The sequence below is a fragment of the Nothobranchius furzeri genome, chromosome 5 (assembly GCF_043380555.1).
Source record: "Nothobranchius furzeri strain GRZ-AD chromosome 5, NfurGRZ-RIMD1, whole genome shotgun sequence".
Lineage (NCBI taxonomy): Eukaryota > Metazoa > Chordata > Actinopteri > Cyprinodontiformes > Nothobranchiidae > Nothobranchius > Nothobranchius furzeri.
In genome coordinates, this window is record NC_091745.1 from 60,283,450 (window position 1) to 60,311,201 (window position 27,752).

The following is a 27,752-nucleotide window of genomic DNA, read 5'->3' on the forward strand; positions in this document are numbered from 1 at the left end:
TCAGATTATTGTCTCAAACACAAAATAAAAACTGAAGGATGGTTTCCCTTTTTCTTCATCTGGGTCTGAAAAGTTCTGCTTGGTCCTTTTGTTTTGAGTCGGCTGAAGATTCATGAAAACATGAGGAAAAAACACTGATATGAAAACATGCAACATGATAATGTAACACACACACACACACACACACACACACACACACACACACGCACGCACGCACGCACACACACGCACGCACGCACGCACACACACACACACACACACACACACACACACACACACACACACACACACACACACACACACACACACACACACACACACACACACACACACACACACACACACACACACACACACACACACACACACACACACACACACACACACACACACACACACACACACACACACACACACACACACACACACACACACACACACACACACACACACACACACACACACACACACACACACACACACACACACACACACACACACACACACACACACACACACACACACACACACACACACACACACACACACACACACACACACACACAGAGAGAGAAATGTTCTTTCTCACAGACATAATATTTCATCTCTCGACTCTTCTTCCTGAAACATTCTTGAAGAACCCAGTTCTTATTGCTTCCACCCAGTTTTAGTTCTACTAGTTCCTGCTGGTCTGAAACACAGCAGTGAATCAGAGCGCAGAGCAGCCATCACATGACTTCTTCAGAGTAGTACGAGACTTCAGAGGTAATAATAAATACTGCCACGATCCGGACGGGCCGGACAGTTCTGGAAGATTTGGCCTCAAACCCAAACGCTTAGTTGATTTGTTCCCAGCTGGTTGGAGGAGGGGCGGAGTCTAGACCGATCTGAAAATGATTGACAGATGAACAGGCCCACCAGTGGCCCGTTTTCATGCACTATATACAGATGAGATGCAGGATTATTGCTGTGGTTCTGGAAGCTTTGGACCGGGTCGAAGCTGAAGGCGTCTGATGCCGTTTCAAGTCAGTCAGGAGTGGAGACTTGTGGGTGGTGTAGTTCGCCGGCGTGCCCCACCCACGACAAGTTCTGATTCTGAAATGTTGGACAGAACCGACAGTTCTGGGTCTGATGGTCCTGGACAGCTCAGGATTCGCTCAGAGTCTCTGTGAGGGTGTCAGCTGAAGGGTCCTGCTGCACGTCCGACACCACAATGTTCCGGTGGAGTTTTTCTAAAGACTGCTTCATCTAGGAGACAAACACGGACATGAGGGACGACCCGGTAAAGAGCAGAAGTCAACATGGATCTGAGTTCTGATGATTAGAACCACTGGGCCGACTCACCTGGTCCAGGAGCGTGACAGAGGACTGAAGGATCTGCTGCCACTTACTGAGCTGTGCCTGGTGGAACTGTCTCTGGAGGTGTAGAACCTGAGCCCACTCCCCGGCCGTCTGAGGCAGCGGGCTGGCAAGAAAACAAACGGGTCAGAACCAAAAAGAAATGAAGAGCCAAGAAGCTCCCTGGTCAGAACCAGAGGTTTACCTGTCAGTGATGGAGTAGGAGTGCCACCTCTCCAGTGTATGAGCAGCTCTTTCCAGAGCGTACAGCTTATAGAACAGCAGCATGTTGAGAGCCACCAGAACCACCAGACTACCGGGTCCAAACACAAACACACAATCATTAAAATGGTCCACAAATCGGGAAGAAAACAGGCATGTGGAACAAAAGGTACTGGGTTTGGTGCTGGTGAAGGGTCAGCTAAAAAAAAAAACACACACAGGAACAACATCGATGATACACACACCAGTTAATCTGAGACCTGGTTCTGATGTCAGAACAGCCACCAAACGGGCTGAAAGACTTCATGTTGGAGACGACTCGAACACACTGCAGCTCAGGAAAAACCCTGAATGTTACTTCTGACGTTTGTGTTTCTGTCTGAGTTAGAAATAAATCCTGTTTTAAAAATCCGGGTTTACACACTTTAGTCCGCGCTAAAGCCCAGCGCCAGCTAAAGGCTGGAACCGCTAACAGCTAGTCCCCCAGCTAACAGCAAGTCACCACTAAAAACTAGTCCCCAACAACAGCCAGTCACTGCTAATAGCTACTAGCTTGTCCCAGGCAGCTAACTGCTAGTCTGTGCCAACAGCTAGTTTAAAATAGCAGCTTGTTCCAGTTAAAGGTTGAATATGGAACAATTTAATAAAAAGCTATGTTTTTAAAATAATACCTCCACGGGGCGTTTAGGTGTGCAGAATGAAGGTACAGTATTTCCTTTAAAAACTACATTTTCAAATATTTATTTTCATGGGCACGACACTGTGTTCATGCTCACCAGCCAATAGAGGGCTGGCACAGTGTAAAATGGCTGACTCGGCACAAAAGACGTCATTATCCTTCTCAGAAGAGGAGCGGCCATAAAAGACCTAAGACCAGGGTGAGTTTAGGTGAAGCCTATAACACATGGACCCAAATAAAAAATTTCAGCAGCAAACCTGGTATCTTGATGGCTGGAAACCTTGTTCTATTGTTGCAACTACAACCTCCACACACTAGATGTCGCTTTGGTGTTCGTGTTCCATATTCCACCTTTAAACGGTTACTCTACAGGAAGCACATTTTTTATACAAATATTGAATTTTGGAATATTTGTTCGACATATTTTAAAACAAGTTATCCAACCGTACCTGGAAAAGCTACAGTTAGCTGTTGCTAGCTATATTTGCTAGTAAATAACGGTGTGAAACGAAACTGGCGATGCATCTTTCAACATTTTACGAGTGTTTTCTCAAACTGCAGCACCCCAAGCTCCACCTGCCAATCATCTCACCGAGCTTCTGCTCAGCAGCTGAAAACGCACCAACAGCTGGTGTTTCAGAGAAAAACAGGACAACTTAGTCACACGTAAAGCAGGCTGTGGGGAGGACTGGACAAGGACGGACACACACACACACACACACACACACACACACACACACACACACAGTCAGAGTGTGTGTGAAGCTGGTGAACCACAGCAGAGTTCTGACAGTTTGTGTGAAACAGAAAAGGAACTAAAACAAAACAGAAGCAGCCATGTTTGATCTGAAAGCACACAAACTAAAATACATGGTGAAGTTTTACAGAGCGTGTGTGTGTGTTGGGGGGGTGGGGTGGGAGGGGGTGTCCCCACATATAAACAGCCAGAGGAGAACCAAAGCCTCTCATACCAACCTGATACAGATCCTACCCACAGGTAGAAACGCAGAAAGGAAGGAAGAGAGACAGCGAGAGAGGCACTGTGTGAGTCTGTTAGTGAGCACTGAACACACATCCCAGAACCAGAACACCAGAGGGTTCAGTGGGTCACCTCAGACATGGGAGGGGAAACTGTCTCACTGAGCTGAGGACAACATTCAGGAAGACAAACAGGTTGTGTGTTTGTGTTCTTGTACTTACTACCTACTGAGGACCATCATGAGGTTTTCAGCAACAGAGAAAAGTAATTTTTCTAAGTGAGGTCCAGTTGGTTTTAGAGGTGTGGTGTGAAATAGTTTTAGTTAAAGGCCCCGTGTGTGAAATCCATTGAAATCATGATGAAAAACTGCGACTCTTTAGGGCCGTGCAGTTCAGAGGAAGTATTGCAGCTACGGTGGCTCGCTCACGAGTTTGACTGTATAATCAATTTCCAACCTGTGTAGCCTAACTCACACCAAACTTAAAACTAGCTACTCGACCTCTTTAAAAAAAGCATTTATAATTATGACTGTTTTATCAGCCTACCAGTTCTGAAGGAAGCTAGTTCTGCTAGATCTTGAAGCTGTCACGATTCACACACTGAGGAGGGGTGACGTCAGCCGGGATGTCAGGTGTCGGGAGATCGCGCTTCAGGCTATTTTCACAACATTTGTGATAAACTTTTACAGAAAAAGTGTGTAATGTAATGTAATAATGTTATGCTTGTGAGTTTTTAACTATATTTCCTCCTAAAAACAATAAAAAAGATACAGTAAAAACATTCTTGTTCACTCTTTTGCAGCAAGCTTATTCATCATTTTTGAAAGTTATGTAAAAGGATGTAAACTCACTCAGTTAAACCATCTTTTGAGCTAGTTTAGTCCTCATAATCAATCAATCAATGCTTTATTTATAAAGCGCCTTCCGCAACCCTGTCAGGAAGCCCAAGGCGCTGAATGGACAACAAGTTCTGTGAATTTGGAAATATTTGCTCTCGACTGCCTAAGGGAAACAGAATATTTCAGGGTAACATAATTTCCCACAACACCCATTTCACGTGGCTCATGGTGCCTCGATGTAAACACACTGGCTGCCGCTATACCAGCTTATATGGATATGGAGCGATCACTGGCTGATCGTTAGCCACGGTTGGTGAAGGAGGCTTGGTGAGCCGGGGACACGTTGTGGACATCAAGTAAACAATATTGACTTATCCACCAGCTAATCGTGGCTCACAGCTGGTGTGGCGGAGATGGGCGTCACAATCTACTAGTTAGTCATGGCTAGAGCAGGGGAGATGCTGTCTATGCTGTGCGTAAACTCCTACGGATTCCCAGCAAAAGGAGACCCAAGTCTAAAGGTAACGTTTGAGAAGAAGCCCTCTGTGCTGGAGCGTCTCTGTAACGCGTGGAGAACTACATCGCTGTTAGTAGTGTTGTGGAGATAAGATAAACAACGCTGATTAGCCACTGGCTAGCGGACGAGCGCTGAAGCGTGTTGGGCGAGACGGAAGGCTGTGGGAAGAGAGGAGACTTGAGTAGAAGGGCTTTGGAGCGGACATGCTGGGACCGGGTCGGGAGTTCTGGTATGGACACGCTAGGACCGGGTCAGGAGTTCTGGTATTAGGAAAAGATGGACAAACAACTTGAGGTGAGTTTGGGAGTCAGAGACACCAATAGGAGGCTGGCGTCCAGATAATAGCGGGCGGGGGTCTGAACATATGCAGCTTCCTTGTGTTGGACATGATGACGAACTGACAAATTTTATGTGTCTTTTCATTTAATTGTTTTTTTATTCAAACTAACAAGTACAGAAGTAGTGTAGCTATTCTTTTCTATTACTTAGTTGAATTAGCAGACTTTATGCTTCCAGGGCGCACTGCTGCCCTCTGCTGGTTCTTTCAGGTTACAGTCATAGTCCAAACGGGTAACATGGAGCTTGTATGTTCCTAAACTGCTACTGTATTTTAAGATGGTGGATAACCATGGGGCACAGGATTTGATAGTAAACTGGTAAAAATATCACACACTGGGCCTTTAAGGTTAGGGTACGTATCAGGCATAATACAGTCACAAAATGAATGGAAGTCAATGGATGGTCCTCACAAGGACAGAAATGTGTGTGTGTGTGTGTGTGTGTGTGAGAGAGTGAGTGAGTGAGTGAGTGAGTGAGTGAGTGAGTGAGTGAGTGAGTGAGTGAGTGAGTGTGAGAGTGAGAGAGAGACGGTGTTTGCATTCAGTATTCAGACCTAATGATCATGTAAACCCAGGTCAGTAAAAACAGGAGCATGAAGGAACAGTCAAAGGGATGACACACACACACACACACACACACTTGAGCTCACATGAAGCTAACGATGAGGAGGATGGTGGAGATGCTGCTGTGTCCTCCAACACGAGAACGCTCTCCCAGCTTCATGAACGGAGCTCCTGAAACACATCAAAACAAAGAAATGATGATTCCAGAACCCAAACTACCATCCAAGAATGATCTGGACCAGAACTCCAGACCCAGTCCAGGACTCCTGACCATCTAGTCCGGCTGCTGGAAGGAAAATAAAAAATGAGTTGATGGGTACTCTGAAAAGTTCTGTATTTTTCTGTTTTGTTTGAAATAATAAATGATGAAACCTTAAAAAAATCTAAGCTATCTAATCTCTAATATTGAAAAAGGCTTCAAAGTCACCCAGAACCTCCTGTTGTGATGTGTAACATAAAACATGCCACTAGAGGGCAGCAGAATAAAGGAGGATGATCCAGAGGCTCTATCAGAGGACTCACCGGTCTCCCTACGGTCCCTCTCCTCCCCAACTCCTCGGTCTCCTCTGAGCCCAGACTCAACACCTCCTCCCTCCCTCTCTTTCTCTCCCTGCCACCGGGAGCAGTGCCGTTTTCTGCGCCGCAGAGTGGGCGGAGTTTTGGCTGCATCTGCGCCCACGGCTTCGCCTGCAGTTACCACGGAAACCTCAGACTGCAGCAGCGTCTCCAGCTTGCACACCTCGCTCTCTGCATGGAGGAAGGAAGATGAAAGAGAACAAACAGAACACAACTCAGCTCTTTTCTGTTGATGTTGGTCAGAACCGGATCTGAAACCGGCCCGTTTCTACGGATCCTTGTTACGAGTTAGATGGTTGATAAACAAACGCAGCCTGAACAGCTGAGTTCAGTGTGTGTGTGTGCTGCTGCTCACCCATGTGTCTGTAGTACTCCTCGATGCCGCTCCAGGTGTTCTTCTCGATCAGAGCCTTCACCAGACTCCACGGCTGCTTCCTGTAGCAGATATCTGAGGAAACTCTAAAGAGAAAAAACAAAATCCTGTCATTTCAAACCTGAACATAAAGAATCACGAGTTATCACAAACAGCTTATTTTACTTAAAACTGTCCCTGAGCTGCTCCGATCTGAGGACTGGGGTTGTGTCAGAATCCAGGGATTGGATCTTTGTCGGCCAATCAGGTCACAGCGCCGCAGCCGTCTGTCTAAATTGAAAAACTCCTTCAAATGTGGCTCAAAAATCCAACCCGCTTTCCCCCAAATGTCAATCACAGGTCCGGTGTATCCTTCACTGTGGACCATATTTAGTTTGTTTATTCACACAGATTTAAGGAGGATTAAAAAACACTTGAGATGTTTTCAAGTGGATCCTAACCAAACAACATAAACTAGTATTAACGTCCAGAGAGACTGGAAGCAGAGGAATTGTGATAAATTATATCAGCAAAAATCTAAAATCTAAAACAAAAGCTGAGTCACAATGTGTTTACTCACCACTAAATCAAAGCTCCTGACAGATGGGTGTTTAACTCTGCGGCGCAGAACCTTTATTCTTTGAGCCTGATGCAGATGACCTCAGGTCAGTTATGGAATATTTATGTTGTTTCTGCAGCATCAAACTTGTTGCATTTTCAAAGTAAAAATGTGATTAAATGACATTCTGACTCTTTAGTGTCCTGATTCTATTATCCAACTCTCAGCATTTTTTCTAATTTATTTTTCACTCACTTCAGACCCACAAGCTGCCGTTTTATCAGCAAAAAATCATTAGCCTGTTCTGTTCTCTGTTCCATATCTAATCTCAGACTGGATTCCTAATCAGAACATCAACAGCCAATGAGCCGAGACCGAGGCGCGTACCTGCAGCTGTCACTCAGGTGCAGCGCAGATGGAGCTCACCTGAACACAAATGGTCACAAATTCTGGAAATATGCAGATTCTAGTTTCATTTGGTTCCATTTAAAATCCCAAACAAAAACAACCTGTGAGGAGTAAGGCTGCTCTGTGTGTGTGTGGCTGCAGGAGTTTGGTCCCAGCAGCCTTTCTGGGTTTTCAGCGACAGCAGCAGTGTGTTAAACACTCATAATAATTCATCTAAGCTAACAACCTACATTTTTATTGATCGTAATAAAATCCAAAGTTTAAACATGTATGAAGATTTCCTGGATGCGTGCGTGTGAAACTCCTCTTAACGTGCTTGAAGTCAGACCTTTAACCCACAGATAACGAACAGCAGTGGGTCTCAACCAACCAAACGGTAGGTTAGACTCTTCTTCTGTTGTTTTTAGCTTGATGTGTTTGCTGGTTTGAGCATTAGAGTTCCATGAGGAGGAAACCACCTCCTCTCGACTGATTAGTTTTATTTTCTATCACTTCTTGTTTATGATGAACGCACATGATCACACAGCTCGTGACCAGCTGATTTAAACAGTGAGGACATGAAATCTGGATGAACTCAACCTGGTGAGGATGTTCGGTTCTGTTCCTGAACCCACCTGAGTCGGCTCTTGTGTTTGTTGATGGAGGTCAGGCAGTATCTGTGGACAGTGTAGAAGTAGTCTTGGTACGGGATGCCGGAGGTGATGACCTCACAGTCCACCACGTAGCACTCGCCACGGGAGCAGCTCTTATGCAACATCTGAAACATGGAGGTCAAAAGTCAAAGGCTTGTAAACTAAAACTTCCTGTGGAGCTCAACTTTCTCTGAACTGAAATGATCCGTTCTGAGGTACAAAAGCTGAATCTGACCTGAGTCTCGACCACGGGGGCGGTCTTAGGGCCAAGGGGGTTGTTGAGAGTGATGGTGTAACTCAGGATGCGGCTGCTGTTCCCGCTGCTCCCCTCCTGCTGCCATTCGCCCACCGACAGGTCTGAAGGAAGGAGACAGGAACGACTAGTCAGGAAAAGACGGGAGCTGAACTGCTCAGGAACTTTAATCCTGAAGAAGCCACCATGTCATCAGCTGATTCATCACGCCGTCCTACTGAGTCAGAGACGCCTCAGAATAATAAAGTCCTCCAGTAACACAACAGTTTATCTGTAGTTAGCTGCACGCTAGTTAGCATCTGTTCCACTAGGCTGTTCAGCTTTAAGTGAAAGGTCAAAGGTCAAACAGGTTCACCTCCAAGTTTGTGTGTCTGTTTGGTGGCAAAATATGTCCTAAACCAGTGGACAGTTTAGACCGATGATAATAATCAGTGAACAACTACAGCTGATCAACATAAAAATGACCGCCACAGCAAGGTGACCTTCGCCAAAACACAAAGACGTCTCACAGCCCTTCACTTTTACAAATATAAATATAGTTAAGACCCATTTATAGCTGTGAGAACAGGTCACAAGAGGTCACAAACTTGGCACTATCTGAACCAAACTACCAACCTTGACCCTTAAACTAAAGAAAACAGCTGATTTTCACCACGATAAGCTGGAACCAACAGGAAGTTGTGCTTCTCAGCTTCACACTGGCCGCTGCTCTAACTCGGCCTGACGACAGAAATGTTTAAAGTATCGACATGAAACATCGGGGCGAGGTGACGCGAGTCTGTCCACCAACAGGCCAGTGAGGAGCAGAACATAAACACACCCAGCTGTAACCGTCACCGTCCAGGACAAACAGGAAAGACGGGATTTATTCTTCTGGAACAAGTTCATACAAGTTCATTATTAGAGCTCAACAAAGAGAGAAATGGCGTGCTAATCAAGAGTCTGGCTGTTCCAGCAGGAGCAGACCTACCGGTGAAATGTCTCTGGGAGAAAAGGTGCTGCAGGAAGTGAGTGTCTGCAGAGAAGAGCAGGTCGTGAAGCTTGTCGACACTCATCCGTACGACAGCGTTGATGTTGAGGCGCCCGCTGAGGTCCGCACAGAAAGACTCCACCTCACCTGAAACTTCAACACAAAACAGATTTCTTCTTTGGTCACTTTTCTTCTAGTTCAGGTGTCTGCAGACCTGAGATCAGTCAGAATCAGCTGGAAGGGATCAAAACCTTCAGCATCCAGGATCATCAGTAACATCAAACACTAGAAACCTTTCAGAGGTTTTAAGTCTTAGCAGAGACACAAGTGATTCATTATTATCATTATTAGAAGTGATTTAGCAGGAGCTCATCTGACGTTTCTCTTCTGCTCTGGTTCCAGATCAGAACGCTGAAGGTTTCTGGATGATCACAGCAGCAGTTAAAAGTCAGACTAAATGTGACCTAATCCTAGTAATAAAACACTGAGGGGGCCGGCTAAACCTCATATATTCATATTTTACAGAAGTTGTGAACGTTGTTTGTGAACGTTCAGAAATCATCATGTTTACAGAACCTATCTAAGAACACTGACCCAGTCTCACACAGGAAGTGTTTTCTTTCCCACTTCATTAACATTACTAAATAAAGCACCAACCATTTTTCCCAACACTTTCAAAATAAAAGCACATAAACTGTGATTATTTATTCATAAGATGTTAATCATAAAGGACTGAAGGTGAAAACTGCTCCTCTGATCGTGAAGGTTTCAGAGCTCCGACCACAACAGCGGCACTGGAGTCGTTAACGTGAACCCGACACTGAGCAGAAACAGAACCTGGTCACACGGAGGATATGCAGATGTCTGATGGTGATTTCTGGACCTCTGACTAGAGGATTCACAGATATAATCAAATTTAGCCCTAGTTCTGCTCAGAAGTTAAAAACAGCTTCATTTATTCATCTCTGAAACACAAACTTGATTAATGATCTGAGTTACTGATGCAGGTCACTTTAGGACACTAATAAACTCCTCATCTGAGTTGGACTGAAGGTCTTACTGGTTTCTGATTCACACACTTTATGTTTAAACTCCCAAACACTGAAGGGAATTCAGGGTGAATCATTGATTTTGTTCCAGGTAGAAACAACTAACTTTATGTTAAAGTTTGATAAAGTTTTTCTGCTGATGGAGGTGGAACCGCTTGATCAGAAACCAGAGGGAACGTTGAGCTAGTAACACTAACGTGGTACCACAGCAGCTAGCTGACATAATTAACTCACTGTTAACAAACTAAAGCAAAAGGTAATCGCCATGGAAACGCATCTTTAGCATCACTGGCTTTATTTTGATGCACACCGATGTGATAAGGCTCAGTGTGTCACATCTAAAACGGTCCGGGTGGAAGCATGTTCTCGGATTATAATCCTCCATTAGAATGTAGCGGCTTCTCTCACTTGGTAGATTATTATAAATAGAGCCCCCTCACACACACACACATTTTCTGACAGACTCACTCTCTTCCTGCGTGTCAGAGGAGTTGCTGGGGTCTGTGGGCAACTCCTCGTCGTTGGTGATGTCCAGCGAGGAGAGGTTTCCTAGACTGGTGGTGGGTTGGGGCAGCATCTGATTGGCCAACTCTGACCGACTGTCCCCTCCTATTTCATCTAGAGTCTGATTCAAAGAGAACAGATACTTTTATTAGGCTGTGGCCACATTAGCTGGGTCACAGCTAGGGTTGTCACGGTAACCGGTGTAGCAGTAAACCCTGGTAAAAAAAGTTGACAATAATAATAACCGTCTTGTTTTTAAAAATATATTATCTTGGTGGATTACCGTGGCTGCGGTGTAGGCGGGGTGACCCTTACCAGCCACCGTATCATCTGCTGAAGTTGCCGGCGGCACATGCGCGCTTTGATGTTTACAACTAAAACTTTCTTGAAGCTAAAACTGAAATAATGGCTAAAGGAGGAGACGGCAGCGCTCAGGACATTTATTATCCCTCAAAGAAGACAAAGTGGGAAGTACGGGCATCTTTTGGATATTTGAAGAATGCCGAGGGACAGTTGATAGAAGACGGCTATCCTGTTTGCCGCACGTGCAGAAAAAGTGTCTGTGAAAGGCAGCAACGCTTCAAATCTCATGACACATCTGCGTGACCATCACCCACAACTCTACAGTCAACGCAAGGCAAGCTAACGTTAGCGTTTTAGCTAAAATGCGTGATCCGAGGATTTGGGTTGAGGGAGAACGCGACGAGTCGCTATATAAAGCAGCCACAGCGCCGCTACCTGCATATAAACCGTGTCGCGGACACCCCCATATTGAAATGACGCTATGCATTACGGGGCTCCCAGGGGCAGATAAGAGTTGGTCTCTCTCAGAGAATAATTATGAATTTAACAATGATTACTGCCTGAGGACATTTACCCACATCTGCAAAGCTCACTGGAAGGACACAAACCGAGGACAATATTTTCCTGATATAGGGTTTATTACTCAAGTAAGGGTAAAAAAGTATCTGATTAGAAGGCTACTTGAGTACTGAGTATCATCTGGTCTAATATTTTTAAAATGATGACATCAAACAGACACAAAATAAGAAGTTATGGGCAAATATTGGTATTTTAAAGACTAAAGGGGAAATATGTAAACAAATAAACAACATAATTACAAAATAACACATTTTAGGCAAAATTTAGACACAAACCGAGGACAAGATTTTCCTGATATACAGGGTTTATTTAGTTGTCTGGAAATGTAACACGTTTAAAAAATATACCGCGATAATACTGAAAACCGTGGTAATTTTGGTCACAATAACCGTGAGGTTAAATGTTCACACCGTGACAACCCTAGTCACAGGTCACAGCTCAGATGAGATGTGACCTCAAGAGTCCTGCGTGTTTGTTTAGTTTATCTTCATGTTTCCAAGGTAACGTCAGATCCCCAAAGAGCCAATAGTGGAAAATCAGGAGATTTGCATAATCTGAGCACAAGGAGCCGACTGTTTCTAAACAGAGGAAGTCAAGAATAATAATAAAAAAAAGACATGTTGGGTCTAACAGGTGAACAGTATCAGAGTCGGGAACAAAACAATCGAAGACTTGGACCAGTAGCTAAGAGCTGCTTCTCTCTCTCCAGATGATCCGAAGCTTCATTAGACACAGGAATGAAACCAGGAGAAAATGTACCAGGAACACCTCCTCATCTTTACTATGAGACAAACCTGATGGAGAACAGAACTAAAAGCAGATAACTTCTAAAGAAAGGTCCTTCCTGATATCTGGAGATGAACTCCAGAAGTTCAGATTGTGTTCAAGAAAGAAGGCAGTCAAATTTAATAAAATTAATAGGAACCAACTGTTTTATGTGCTTTGCATGTTTTAAAAAAACAACTGCTCGTTTGGCACAGTGCTGTGTGGATGTGAACATGAAGACTCACAAAGGTGACGGCAGCAGACACTGAGGTGCTGGGGGGAGCGGCGGATGGCAGCGAGCCCTGGGAGCTGGGCGGGCTGGCCTCCATGGGTTCTGACCCGAGTCTGCTTCCTGATGAGGAGGGAAGCTCCACGGGCAAGCAGGAGGAGGGGGAGGTCAGGGAGATCCCACTGAGGCTGGTGGTTGATGGAGGACTGCTCAGACTGCAGGGAGCTAGGGGGGGTGGGGAGCTGCCAGTGGAGGGAACTGACACTGAGCTCAGGTCCAACAGATCTGTGACCGACACCGATTCATCTCCTGGGCTGCAGAGCCAGAACAGCAAATGAGAAACATGCAACCAGTTCAACTCATCATGCAAAGCATCAGTGCTGATTGGAGCATGCAAACTAAAGCGTCCGCTCCAGGAGGGTGCACATTTGCATGTTCATTCAGCAAAAATCTGGCTCTGATTGTGCAGCACAGCTTCTGAAACACAACAGAGGATTCATAAATCTGGAGGAGTTCTACTCACAGCAGTCCGTTCATGTGTTCACCGGTGGGGGAGACGTAGTCGTCGTCCTCACTTGTGAGGCCCAGTTCGGTGCCGTAACACTGGTGCACGATGTGCCACAGCTCTTTGGGGGACAGAGACTGAAAAACACAAACTTTATCTCTTAAGTATCGACTCCGTTAGGTTTGCTTAGCAGAATCTGTAGGTAGCTGTCCTCTCTGGTGAGGGAGGCTCGTGTTTGAGCTACTTTCATGTAAACAAAGTTCATTTAACAATAATTATCCTTTTATTCACCTTAAAAATGAAATAAAAAATGTGAGGAGGGTGTACCCATTCTGGTTCTGTAGACCTCAGCTTTGTAAATAACAGTAATCTGAGAAAATGACCATAATCTCAGCCTAGTGTTTATGTATTCTTAGCCTCTCCCTCCTGACTCTACGCTCCAGTCTGAGATATTTGCCTCTGCAGCAGAGTGGGCGAGGAGGTGGTACCTTGTCCAACAGTGCGTTCTGCCACAGACGGAAAATCATCATGAAACTCCGATCCCTCGCCCCAAATGATGTAAAAAAATGCTGCAGGGGGGTGGGGGCACGCCAACAGAACAGGAAGGGAAAACAAGAAAAAACAGAAATCAGTGAGACTTCTGTGACAGTTGGATTTCCTGCCTGAGAGGTTTGCTTCGTCAGACTGGAGATCCAGTTGAGTCAGCTGGTTCTGACCTGCTTAACCAGCAGAAAGGGTCCTTAAACACATACACACGCACGCACACACACCTTGTCATTCTCGGTGCTGATCTGGATGGCGTTGGGGATCAGCTTGGCCGTCTTCTCCTTGGTCATGGATGTCACGTCTTTCAGCAGGATGGTGATCTGAAACAGAAACGGATGTTTCAGAGGTCTCATTAACCCTTTGATTTTAGTGAGTGTGAACACCGTGCACATGTGACCTACTGTGGTTTCCCAGCGGAAGATGTTGCTGTAGAAACAGAGCCAGTTCTCCGACAGATAGAGACGGCCTTGAAGCAAAATGTCCTTCTGCAGAGCGCAGGAGTAGTCTGAGAGATGAGAGAGGAACAGAGAATGGGTCAGCTGACAGACAAGAACCTGCCTCCACCTTAAATCATCTCAGAACATTCATGGTTTTATTTACACCAGGCTTACTGGTAGCACTGGGACACGCCCCCTGAGCTGAGCAGCTCCACCTGCTAGCCAAAGAACGGCACTATTGAATGTCACCATAATGCTGTAGGCTGTTAGCCCAACGGGGATCAGACGTTAGAAACGTAACACAACTCCTGATGCTATTTGGACCCGTTTCTACACTGAAAACTTGTCAGGATAAAATCAGGAAAACTGTGATTAGTGGGAAAGCAAAGAGGGATCAAAGTGAAATAACATTAATAATAATGTTTGTGAGACTGACAGCAACCAATCCATGCTGGTTTCACTAAGCTGAACACATGCCAACTTTAGTTTAAAGCTAATGAGCCGACATCTTAGACACTTTGGCCTAAATGGAATGTTGAAGGTGTTTTTTTCCCATTAACGCAGCACACACAACCTCTAAAGACTCGGTAGCTTTTACCAACGAGAGTTACAACATTTCATCTTAGACAGGTTCTCCATTAAACCCGATCCTGACTCTGGTTCCAGTAGCAGATATAGCTGAACCCATTTGTACGGCCGATAAAAGGTCTCTACTTCAGGTTAACTACGTTTTATGTGTTCTTAGTCAGCGATCGCCTAGTTGGAGGGGACATCACTCACTCACCCACTATAAGACGCTCAGTGTCCGGGAGTTTTTTGAAGATTTTTCTAAAGTCTTCATTCCGTTGTTTGTATGTAGGACTGAGAACCTGAGGAGGAGAAGCAGAGAAAAGGACTGAACAGGGTTTATTTGACTAAGCAGCAGAGAAAAAAAATAACTTAGACTTTGTGACATTCTCTGGAAACAGGTAAGGTGTTCATGTGTACTCACATTGTACCAGCTCTGCATTTTCTGCAAACAAACAGGAGAAAGTATTTATTATTCAAGTCTCTCTGTGGCAATACTAACGTTAGCACAGAGCAGATTTCACACATGGAAGTACACGATAAGATGCAGTTAAGCAACCCTCCATTGTTTCCACATGTAAACGTGGTTTTATGTAACCACTCAACAGGTCTGATTTCTGTTCTCCTGTTTTATAAATGTACAGGTCCAACAGAAACTCATTAAATTTACCAGAAAACCACAGCAACAAGCTGGAGTTTTAACACACACCACCTGTTCAGGTGAAGGGTTGATGTCTATAATATTCTCCAAGGTTGCTCTTATGAGAACTGGTGCCATAAAAATAAAAACTGAATTTAAGCAGTTTACTGATATAAAACCGCTTTTACCTACAGACCCTGGGCTACTGTAAACCCCTCCGATGTTGGTTATTTGGCTGAGCATGAGAAAAGATCGGCTCTTCTGTTCAGCCTACCGCAAACGCTTCAACTCCTTCCTGCTCGTCTGTCTTTGAACAGTTTGAGTCAGAGACCATTTCTGTCTTTGAGGATGTTGCACATCAAATGCCTCTTTAACCAACTTCAGAGCCTTTTAACTGCATTCAGTTTGGTTTCAATCTCACCAAACTGCCCTTTTGGGAGCTTTTAGAGATTGGTTTACCATAACTAACTGCAGTTTTAGTCCTTTTGGACGTTCTGCTGTCATTGATTCTGTAGACCATAAAATTCTGCTGTCACGACTCCAGCTGTATGTTGGTACCGAAGACTCAGACTGATGATGATTCTATTTGACTAACGGGAGTTCTCTTATTCCTGTTGGAGAATGTTCTTCTGCTGCAGCTCCTTTTAGGGGTTCCTCAGGGCTCTATACTGGTTCCACTGCTGTTGAACTTATATTTGCCATCTTTACTCTCTACCTTTAGAAATGTAGCATCTTTGCCCACTGCTTTGCAGACAATCTCTTGGCCTACACAGTTCAAACCACTCAAGTGTTTGAATAACATCAAATCCTGGTTTAAATTAAACTTTTGCAGTCTAATTTTTTTAATTCATTTATTTCATTCAAAATAAAAACAATAAAACATATAAACAATAAGATATACAAAACAAAATTTTTTATTTGAACAAAAAGGAGCAGAATGAAGAAAACATCTTATAATTTTCTGCCCCCTTTTCCAGAAGAAATAATCTTATTTATATACAATTTTGATTTGTCAGACACACATACAGATTCATTTTAAACTTTTTCCTGTTCTTAATTCCAGAGCGATCATGATCATTGATTTAATTTACATTTTCATAATTATTTAGTACACTCAATGTGGTACATTTTTGAATATATTGAATGACAGAGTTTTTTTTATTTCCCTTTTAAGGTTAATCCATAATTTAACACCATTTACAGATATATTCCATTCCTTAATTTAGTTATAAATCTAGGTTTTGTAAACACATCAGTTTCTTTCAGCATGTAATTACTAGTCATCTTTTCAAATATCCCCTGAATGTTTGTTGGCAGAGTACTTAAAGGGGCATTATGGAAGTTTGACAGCCAAAACATGTATAGAAATAATACATTTCATCTTCATACATTCTCCTGCAATGCCCTGGTCCTGTAGAATGAGCCCTGGCATTTTTACTGTGACTGCCTGTTTTTCTGTAAAATCACAGAAAAAGAGAGTTGAGCTGAGCTGCTCGGGTCGAGCAGGCTGCTTCATGCGCGTTCACGCTCAGGCATAGCCCATAGCATTTGCTATCAGTAGCTTTAGCAGCAGAGAGTGAGGTAGTGCCAACTCAGCGACAAAATCGCTGTTCCGAACGCCTAGTAATGAACCTAGCTACAATTCTGAGGACCCTTAGCTACTTTCTTCTAGATATTTCCTGCAAATTAGCAACAAAATAGCCATTTTTCGCTCCGAACCTTTTTTTGAACGTTATTTAAGCTGTAATCAAGGATATAAATGTTACAGATGCCAAAAACGTCAGTGGTGGTTTAACTCATCTAGTTAGACGTCGGGCTCTCGTGCAGGAGACTCGGGTTCGATTCTGGGTGAGAACACAGTTTTTTTAGAGTTTCTTTTTTACATTAATGGTATATTTTTTTACAGTAAGATGCCCAAATTTTTATTTGAGACTCGCCAAACGGCATTGAATTCACAGATAAAAAAGATGTGGGTTCAACTTTCATTTTGGAACAATTTTTCAAGCAAGGGAAGGGAATGATCTGAGCATGCAGGAGGACTGACCCATCTTAAACCTTTGTCGGCTGTGCTGAAGAGAAAAGGTACAGAACCAAATTATTTAATTAATTAGCTGCACGTTCTCCTGTCCTCTGTCCTCCGGGCCATACACACACACACACACACACACACACACGACAGTCAGCTCTCAGAGCTCTGTGAAGCTGACCCCGGTCAGCTTCACAGAGCTTCATCTCAGCTGTTATTTTTGTTAAGGAGTGTGCACGTACAGCATGCGTGCCTCGTGCACGAGCCTCTTATTGAAGCTGCCGTTATGCTTTTTGCCAGAGGGGGCAATTGCGAGCATAAAAATTCAAAACTCCATAAAGTCCTTTTAAATTGGCTTTATACATAGTTTGTAAGATTTTCCAGTCTTTTAAATCATGAAATTTCAGTAATTCATATTTAATAAACAACGGGTTTGATGGCTCTCTACAGCCACCATAATTGATGATTCTTAAAGCTCTTTTCTGTAAAATAAATAAGGGTTGTGTATAGTTTTTGTATGTTGCTCCACAGATTTCTACACAATAAGTCAAGTATGGAACAATCAGAGAATTGTACAATGCCAACAAACCAGAATTAGTAAAAATTGACTCTATAGCTGCTTTTACAGGACCATAGCGTTAGCAAAACGGGATTTGCCGCGGCTCCCTGGGAGGACAAAGATGGTTTATAAGATCAGACCGTAGCAGTAATGTGGTGCGATCGGATGGCAATTTTATAAAAGATTAGGTGATGGCTGCATAAAGGGGGTATGGGGGCGGTCTCTGCGCTGCCGCAGACTTCCGTTTATCTTGGCCATAACTTGCTTTTTATTGTGATTGAAGCCGTGATCGTTAAGGTTTTTAACAAGCAGCTCCTAAAGGTGTCTGTCCCCATCAGTCCCTGTGCAGTCTCTGGTGATCTGAGCTTCAGCTCTAACAGAGAGGCCCATGGAGTGCTGCGGTGCTCCAGTTTGCCATTTCAGCTGATTTTGTTAAAAAAAAAGAAAACCTTATTGCCTGTGTTTACTTTCATTTTCAATAAATTTGCCAGCCGGAGCTCAGCAATAACTACCCACGTCATCATGATATCTGCCTCTGTTACGCCAGGGCGCATACAACAGACCATTACCGCAATATTACTACCAAGCGAGGCAGAACGAATGGCGCAATATTCGCGCAACGCCATGCCGACACGGTGCGTTTAGACATACCACTGCGGTAATATTACGCCGATTTGCCGGCATGGTGTAAAAGCACCTTATGTAATACTCGTACGGATTTGGCAATTTTACCTTTTATGTAACTAACAGTTTTAAATGAAAGTAAGACTGGTCACACGATTTGGAAAATCTCTTCCTCAGAAAAACTGTTGATTTCTGCAGCATTTTAGGAATTCCAGTAAAGATGGAAAGGAGCGGCCATGTTACCTGAGCGACAGTGTTTCATTACAAATCCTTCAAAACTAAATCTAGTCATATATCCATCAAAGCTCCAATGGAATGGAACCGTTTACCTGCTGTTTTAAGGTCTATTACATCTTTTCATCAGTTTAGAACTTTGATGAAAATATAATGCCCACTTGTAACTGTTTCTGCTTTTCTTTGTGGTTCAACAAGTACGCATTTACAGTAACTCTGACTCCTAATTTGCCTGTGTACATGCGTGTTTGTGTAACTTTTTTTTCTCATTTACTTTGATTATTCAAATTGTAGTTATTTTATGTTTTTGCTTTTTTCCCCAATGATATCACATTTGTATGGAAAATGTGTGTTATGTTGGTCTTTTATTCTCATTGTAAATTTCAATGGACTTGAAAACGAAAAGGTTCATCTCAAGTGGTTCTCATCCTGATAAAATATAAGTATACAAATAAAAATAACAAATAATAGTCAATAAAGACTTTTGGAATCAGCTGTGCAGTCTATAAACAAAATGTTTTTAAAAGTTTTTTAATAGAGATAATCTCTGGGTCTGAAAGGTTGAGTCGCTGTGACACAGATGAGTCCGCCTTACCTTGGCATTCCGGCTGAAGTGGCGAGAAGCCAGCGGGTAAGCGGACGTCAGGGAGGAAGCGGAGGGTAAAGATGGCAGCGGGCTGTCTGAACCTCCACCTCCTCCTCCACTGCTCCTTTCTCCTCCTCCCTCACTCTCACTGGCCTTGCCTCCCCCAAGGACCCTGCGCCGCAGAGAGGGGGAGCTGCCGGGGGTGCTGCGTGGAGAGTTACTGGCTGTACTGGAGACACAGAGAGAGGAGCATCTCAGGGGAGGACAGACGGCACTCTTATTTTAATTTCTGTGACTTTTAACATCACGCTGAGAAAAAAAAGCTGCAGGCGTTTCCTTTCTGATAAATCCGTGCAGACCAAAGAAAGGAAACGCAAGGTCACAAACATCAGATGAGCTCAAACCAGACAGCAGAGACATCAGGAGACATTCAGTCAAGACTTTCTCCTAAAAAAAATTAAGGTCTGATTTACTGGTTGTTTATGTTCACTCACCACCCGCTGAGAAAGAAAAATAAAAAAAATCTATTTAAAACCACTAAATGAGCCTCTGATCCTGACATCCACCCCTCCCTGTTCTGCCACATGCATGTGAGAAATATCATCCAGTAAGTACCTGTACCAGTTCCTGGGGTCTGAGGTAGGCTGTGACCTTTGCTCCCAACATACTAGGAGCATTTAAAAATGACTGATGAACTTACAGCACTTGTTTGATTTTTCATTTCTGCTGTCACATGTCAAAATACGAAGTTTTAGTCTAAAACAACGTTATAAACAATAATAAAATGTTTCTTACGCTCCGACACACAAACTATACTGAGAAAGGTTTACGGTCCAGGTTGCCATGACAACGCTGGGACTATTCTAGGAGAAAACAGTTTTTTTAAAAACTTTTTCAAAGTTCCAGCATCATGAGAGCGAAAGTCTGAGACTCACAACATCTAAGATGGCAGCCTAGCTTGTAGGAATGGGAATCTTAGAGCAACTCACGATTTGATTTGATTTGATTCAGATTCTCGGGGTGCCAATTCGATTCAGAATCGATTCTCGATTCTCAATTTAAATCGATTCACAATCAGTATTAACAAAGAGTGTCAGCTCCAGGATGAACTACTTTGTTGTACAAGTTAGTTAAAGCTATGGGACATTTTTATTTGACTTTAAACTGGTCTTGCTCCAAAAATACAAATTTACAATGTAAAATAAAGTGATTCTAAAACTGTAAACAGAAACAATCTTTTGACCAAAAGGCAACATTTATTTTTGCTCACCTTGTAAAATATAACAAATCTGTAGTTACCCAACAGTAGCTTTGAAAGTAATAGGTCAAATACTTTTCAAGTATGTGTAGAAACAAGTTACATGAGTAATCCTGAGTACTCATTTATCAATTTAGAGAATAAATATGAGAATATCTCAAATTTCTGAGTATGGAAAAAAATTACATTCAAGTGCCCTCTTATCAGCAGATTCAAACATAAATCATCTCAATTTATGGGACCACAAAAGTAAACTGAGTACTGACTCTCCTAACAAAGATCAAAAAGTGCATCTCAAATCTGTAACATGCCAAATATTTGAGTTCTTGGAATCGATTCTGAACCTTTGTGAATCGATTCTGAATCTTGATTTTTTTTCAGCACCTCTACTAGCCTGGTACCAGATCAGCTTCCTGTGGAACTTCAGAAGGGAAACAGGTGCTGGTTGAGTAGCTGGACCTTGTGGTGGAGGTGTGATGGATGTAGAAGTTTCAATAAACAGGAACAGCAGGAACAAGCTAGAAACACTGGAGGCTGTGACCCCTTAAACGGGGAGAGCACTTCCATCAGACCTCAGAGATCTTTTTTTTTGGAAGAATGTGGTTGTGGCCTGAACCCTCAGCCACACGAGAGGACATCTCCTGATAGGGTTTGTAAGCTATGGGTGATGATTTGATTAATCAGACCTGATAGATAGAAGCGTCCTCTCCTCAGACCTGATAGATAGAAGCGTCCTCTCCTCACAGTCAGCCAACTCCTCATGTTAATATTTCACAGCCTCCAACTGAAGCTCTGGGAGGATTTGGAATTAGTTGTCTGATATAAAGTTCACATCTGCAGGTTAACCGATAACAGGCTGTTAAACCAGCCGCATGACTGCTAAGTTTCAGCGTTTCTGTCCTGAAACATCTCAGGATGGAGCTGTGAGGAACCTACATGTTGATCCAGCTCTGAATGCTGATGACTTCATTCATATCTGAGAGGAATTACAGCAAACAAAGGACAGAAGGATGGATCCAGATTAGCTTTGCACAGGTCTAAAGTAAACTCTAACCCAGATCATCTCAGACCGTAACCACGGCAGCAGAGAGGAGCTGTTTAAACTCTCAGCAGCAGCTTTTTTCTGTTTCTTCTCATCAGATAAACAGATAATCTGCCAATATGCAGCCAAAACACCCCCTAATCTGTGCCAGCAGCTCTTTACAACCTATTAACGGGACAAACTCAGGGGGTGCTGTTCCACCGGAACAGAAACAAATGTCCACCTCCATCAGCCAATTTCTCCCAACAGTATAATCTTTAGGATGAGCTCCAGTTAACCGGAGGCACAAACCAAGCAACGGTTCGCTGCATCATAGCACCGGTCCGGTCCTACTCGGTTTAACAACACTTACTCAAACATGTCATGAAGCGTTTTACATCCAGCTGATGCTCAAAAACACGGAGCAGCCCTCCGTTACGGGATTATTTTCCCGGAGTTTGCAGATCTAAGCCCGAAGATCCGGGGCAGAACCGACCGCTGCTCCGCCGCGCGTCCTTCACTCAGCCTCGGACAGAAACCGGACCGCTGCCCCGCGGTCGGATGCTAATTTCCCATCGTGATCGACGCCCCTTCGCACCCGCAGGTACTGGACAGACCGACAACAAGACCCAGTAGCGGGCTGCCGCCTCAGCGCCTGTCGGTAATCCCTGTGCAGCCGAGCAGGAGGGAGGGGAGAAGGAGGAGGGAGGGGAGAGGAAGGAAGAAAAGGGGGGGGGGGGGGGGGTGAGGAGGCCTTGCCTGTGTGGTTCTGAGGCAGTTCTGAGGCAGTATGGATGACGAGGCAGAGCCAAACTGAGGGTTTAATCTGGAATCGGAGGAGCGGGTCACCATCAGAACGCACCGATCAGAACATCGGACTCCTAAAATCCCAAATGCTGCTTTTTAAATCACCAGCATGTTATAATAAAAAAATGTATTCCGCAACATAAATTCCAGAATTTGGGAATAAAAACAGACCCCAACCATTACGACCATAGCTGGAGCCGCTGGAGTTCTGTTACGGTTGATCTAGATGATTATGATTAAGGAATAAAACGTTGCAACAAATCCAAACGCCTGACTGTGTCCACCGGACCACAGCCCAGAGCCCACCCAATCCTTTAACCCTCAAGCTCTGTGTCCATCTCTGGATTAGAGGCCACATCATAATCCAGACTGGCTTGAGCCAGGCTCACATGCATTTAGCCCCCACCTACATAATCTGCTTTCCTGAGATTCACAGATGACCATTCTGAAACGAGCATGAGCTGAGAAGGTCTGGGTCCAGGGTTAATGCTGGCCCCGGCATGACATCATCAACATTTCAGCTCAGTATCAGGTCTGAGCTGTTTTTGTATTTGTTAATGCTCATCAGCTGTGGCGGCCATAAACACATCTCGTGTTCACGTTCAGAGTTTCTTCAGAATCCATTAAGTGGTTTTGGAGACACTTTGATGAGAGAGGCAGGCCTTGCCCAACATCACCCATCTTCAGCCTTTCAGCAGCGGGTAAAAAATAAAACCGGATGTGGGCGAACCAGATTATATGTAAACCCAACTGGTGAAAGAGAATATTTCAGTACGACTGAAACCAACAGGAACACAACCAGATCAGCACTAGGAGTCGACAGCTTGAACATGGATGACTGAATTAACTGATAAAGGGATTTAAACATGAATCAGTCAGGAACCACCTCAGACCTACTGGTGTCAAATCTTTTACCCAAATACATCAGATTTTTTGTCTACGTCAGGTGAGTTGTCCACACAGCTGATGTTTACTGGACGCCAGTGCTGCTCTGCACCATCAGCTCGGATGTTTAACCTACAATAATTCGCCGGGAAACTGGTTCAAAAGGATCTAAGCTGCAATAATTTCAGATGACGAACAGAAAGTTGATTAGAATATCAGAAAAGTGTAAAATGACAAAAGAACAGACCAATAATTGTAATAATTATGACATAATTAGTATAAAATAACGTACATCGTTATTTTAATACATCCCTACTTATATTGATGTAATATCGGTAAATATCAGTTATTGGAAATAAAAGCAATTTTAATATCAGGTATCGATATCCGCCTTCATTTTCACTTTGGTGCATCCTTGATATAAACAGAACTTATACTGACGTTTGCGATATGAAGCCCAGAAATCATTTATTTCCACGTCAACACCACCAAATTCTTTTTTTTTTTCAGTTGTTTTTTCCTCACATTTCTACATTTACTGATCTGGTTTTCAGAAAGAATAAAAAAGGGATAAAATGGTAGTAAAAATATTTTTACAGGCACCTAAACACTCCACAACTGTATCTTTATCAGCATGATATAATTTACACATGGTGCCTTCTGTGCTGGTGAAGCAACAGTGTTTGACCTTGAGCCTTGTACCAAACCGTCATCAGCTGGGCCACGGTTCCGATCCGGATTAATGTGCAGATGAATGATATAAGTGGGTCAATAAAGCCGAGTGTGAATAAAGGTTACAGCTGCTCATATGGAGGATCCCCCCGCAGCCCACCACAGCTTCTTCTGATTGGACTCACATGACATCATCAGACCAGAGCCCACTCCCATTGGCTGCAGGTGATGTCATCATGGTGTGGAAGGATGAATGTCTCCCGCCCCCAGCTCCTTTTAACTGACACGGCTCTGTTTATTTCTAACACCAGAGTCTGTTTCTTTGTTTACATTTTACATAACCACTCTGCCGCTCATCTGTGGGTTAAAATCTAAAGCAGCAATAACTGCATGTCAGAACTTATCACAAAAATATTCTTACTCATGAGCTGAGTTTTTTTTGTGCCATTTAAAAAAAAATCTGATCACAAATCAGCTGAACTTCATTTCATGTGACCAACTAAACCAGTTTTCAACGCCGCCTCAGCCAAACCCGCTGCCCAATTGTACTCCTTATAAAAAAAGAGGACCTTTCTGCTTTGCAGCCATTGGTAAATCTGGTCTCCATGGACCTGAATGCAAATTAGCCGGAGGTTTTAAAGTGAGTCCAGCAAACAGGAGCCAATAAAACCTGGTGCTGACAGAAGAAGCAGGCTGTTCTGAGTGGTTTAACCTCTGGTTACTGAGGCAGACATCTGTGCACACTTGTGTGTTCTTTAATGAGTCTTCTGTTCTAAACATCCCAGCGGGTTATTGAGGAGGAACCCAGCACTGACCTGCAGCTGTCCGCGTCCGAGTCTCTGCTCAGCAGACTCCTGAGTGACCAACGAGACCGCCGGTTGGGGGAGGGGCTACGAGACAAGGAGCGGGATGGCGGCAGGAGGAGGTCATGTGATGGGCTGTGCTGACATGGACTCCCTCCCTCCAGCTGAGTCTTCACTGAGACTGGGGGACCGTGCCCCTCCACAGACTCCTCCACTAGAATTTGAGGCATTTGCCCCGATTTTGCCTGAGGAGAGCAGCCATGTTCTCCTGAACTTAGTTTCTTGGTTCTGGACCTGCTGCGGTGGGATCGGCTAAGGCGGCTGGGCCGTGGCAGTTGGGGGCTGGGGGAGCGGGACCAGGACTCTGTGTCTGAGGACGGTGGTAGGACAGTCAGCGTTGGGACAGCCAGAGTAAAAACCCCTGGTCTCACAGGAGAGGTCATGGTCATCCTCACAGCTTACAGTTTGTTTTAAGGCTCAGCACCACAACAACAATGCTGCCTCTTCAGTCTGATCAGGTGTTTTGGGAGGGTGAGGGGGTCATACGGAGTGTCTGAAAAATCAGAAAATATGAAAATCTTGTCTCTGCCAGAACAGCGGGTGAATCCTTTCCCCTGTGAAGTATGATAAAAAGTCCCACCTGAAGAGGAAAAAAATCCACCCAGGCAAGAAACCCACAGATAAGTTTAAAAACTGTGGTGGTGGTGGGGTTACACTTTTAGACTTAGTCGGAGGTTCAGCAGAAGCTTTCCAGTCTATCTCCACATCCGTTCTTCAGCCAGTCTCCAGCCTACATCCCTCTTCTTTCTCATACAGCAGCTTTTCCCGTTTTCTGCAGTAATCTTCCTCTTCATTCCTATCATTCCATCCCAAGCTTCAGGCATGCTCCTTTAGGATCCATTTCATCTCTGCAAGAGCCAGAGCCAAACACACATCTGTTTGCTACCTGAAGAGTGGAAAAAGCTGAGACCTGGCATTAAACCTGCCATCCCACCTCTAAACATGTAACTGAATGTTCTCAGCTGAATTATCCACCAACTGGCATATAGATGGTGAGATTAGGATTATGTCTGTCAGCCCTTCTCCTGCCTGCTCTGGCAGCTCTAGGAAAATCAGGTGTCATGTTGATTACCTCCTGCTCCTGTTGCAAGGCTAATCGATAGGGCTTATTTATGTTATCTGTAATTATGTATTTTTAGAACTGATCACTTTTAAAATTTTAGTGTCAATATTTATGATAAAAATTATTTAAAGTAACCCAGATGTAGCCAGACTTCAGACATTGTGGCTTCATGTGGATGTTGGTGCAGAAAATGATTCAAATCAAGCACAAAGTAAGTGCATGCACAACACACACACACACACACACACACACACACACACACACACACACACACACACACACACACACACACGACCTGATGCCTCCTACCAAGGTTACGTAAACTCAGATAAACCAGCACTGATGTTCAGGGTCAGTACTGGTATCGTGTCTGTGCACAGCCCTGACCTTCAAATAACGACAATTAGCGAAACACCATTTATTTTAATTCCTGATTAAAAGTTATCCATCCCTGATCTCCTGCAGGGATTTCAGCCCGAGCACTAACCCCAGACATCCTTGTCCAGCTCATCTAGAGAAACTCCCTGATGTTCCCAGGACTCTGGAAGTTTCAAACGTCTGCTCTGGTCCTAGATCCTATGGCGCGATGCTGAGTTCACGGACCAGGTTAAATGTCGGATTTCATACAGCTGTGTGGTGTGTTTAAGGACCAGGTCAAAATCCAACATTTGGAACTGTCAAATACTTTTAGGGTTTCAAGTCAAACAATCACTGATTAGGTTCTCAAGAGCATTTTGAGAGTGTATCTACATTTGAAACACACTCGGGTTGTCTAACAGAAGCGCGCGCGCGTGTGTGTTGTTTGCCTTCAAAGCAGCCACCTCCAGAGCAGAGCCTCATGTGATCTGTTTGAACAAGAACAATCTTGGCACCGGCATGTTTGTCCAGAGTAATCTCCGTTAATCTCCGAGCTGCCCTGATCTGTTTTACAGCCGTCAAACTCAAACAATCTCTGGTGTCTTGAGGAGCAACACAACCAGGCCAAAAACTCACCCGAACCAAACACATACTGATACCGAGGGTTACAACTCCCCGACTGGGTTTGTGGGTCAGGGTGAACACCTCAAACCGACCGGTACACGGACCGAACCGGGCGGCGTTTGAGCTGCTAGAATCAGAAAGTTCCTCCGGAGCTCCTACCTCCCATTGGACGAGTTTCCTGCGTTTCTGCCGTCCAGTTCGGCCTCGAAGGCGAGCCGGGCCACGGTGGAGCGGGAGGTGATATTAAAATCCACTTTTTCACAAGAACACATCAGCATTCTCAGACGTGAGGAGGAGGCATCTACCGGCAGCTGCTAACCGTTAACCGCTAACGACGGAACCCCCCACCTCTCAAAGGCCCAAAGGCTCAGCTGCACAGTTTATATTCCGCCAGAGAAAAGTCAACCCTGATATCTCCCATTGTCTTTTTACAGCAGCCCTTTAAAGTCCATCTGTTAGGCTTACTTTACAGCTAGGAGCCGAGTTTTAGCTCAGCATCCTGGCGAAACTAACTCGGGTTAAAGTGCCTGACAAAAGCGCTTTTTGTCAAAAAGTGAAAAGAAATCGAAGCCAGCTAACAAGAGGAGGAAGAAGGAGGGGTCAAAGAGGGTCACCTAAACCACAAAAAAACAATCTGGTTTAATTTGACTACAAATACAAACTCAAATAGAGTTTCAAAACAAAAATCTAACTCATGGTTTTAAAAAATGACCACCTGTTAAACAAAGTCAAAAAGTCTCAAAACCCAAACTAAACGCGCACCCCTCCAGACAAACTTTGTGGTACAGTCCAGGAAAATAACTGTCTTTGGAGATGTGGCGAGA

The 27,752-nt window shown here is 44.1% G+C and overlaps 1 protein-coding gene across 4 annotated transcripts; it reads right to left on the reverse strand.

The window, feature by feature from the left end:
• Window positions 1-943: 943 nt before the first annotated feature.
• Window positions 944-27,402, reverse strand: gramd1a (GRAM domain containing 1A). 4 transcript variants are annotated; one of them, XM_070551815.1, is made up of 20 exons: window positions 25,465-25,614; window positions 24,837-25,377; window positions 19,388-19,607; window positions 15,134-15,154; window positions 14,927-15,011; window positions 14,107-14,210; window positions 13,930-14,025; window positions 13,648-13,728; window positions 13,178-13,296; window positions 12,671-12,968; window positions 10,743-10,899; window positions 9,226-9,378; window positions 8,238-8,359; window positions 7,985-8,127; window positions 6,407-6,510; window positions 5,998-6,222; window positions 5,562-5,646; window positions 1,544-1,651; window positions 1,345-1,465; window positions 944-1,248 (listed from the first exon to the last, which is right to left on the reverse strand). In XM_070551815.1, exons 2-20 carry the CDS (start codon window positions 25,271-25,273, stop codon window positions 1,147-1,149), a joined length of 2,781 nt encoding a protein of 926 aa, XP_070407916.1. In that variant the 5' UTR covers window positions 25,274-25,377; window positions 25,465-25,614; the 3' UTR covers window positions 944-1,146. The 4 variants fall into 4 exon arrangements, with proteins under 4 accessions (XP_070407916.1, XP_054596805.1, XP_054596804.1 ...); XM_054740830.2 differs by lacking the exons at window positions 24,837-25,377; window positions 25,465-25,614 and adding an exon at window positions 27,088-27,402; XM_054740829.2 differs by lacking the exon at window positions 25,465-25,614 and having other exon boundaries at window positions 24,837-25,419.
• Window positions 27,403-27,752: the final 350 nt, after the last annotated feature.

Bases quoted from the DNA above. Each gene is read 5' to 3' on its own strand.
- gramd1a (XM_070551815.1), bottom strand. From the start codon at position 25,273: ATGACCATGACCTCTCCTGTGAGACCAGGGGTTTTTACTCTGGCTGTC. The intron at 8,128-8,237 runs GTCAGATTCAGC...TCCATGTTTCAG, and splicing joins CCCCCGTGGTCGAGACTCAG to ATGTTGCATAAGAGCTGCTC. The intron at 6,511-7,984 runs GTGGGTTCAGGA...TTTTCTCTTTAG, and splicing joins AAACACAAGAGCCGACTCAG to AGTTTCCTCAGATATCTGCT.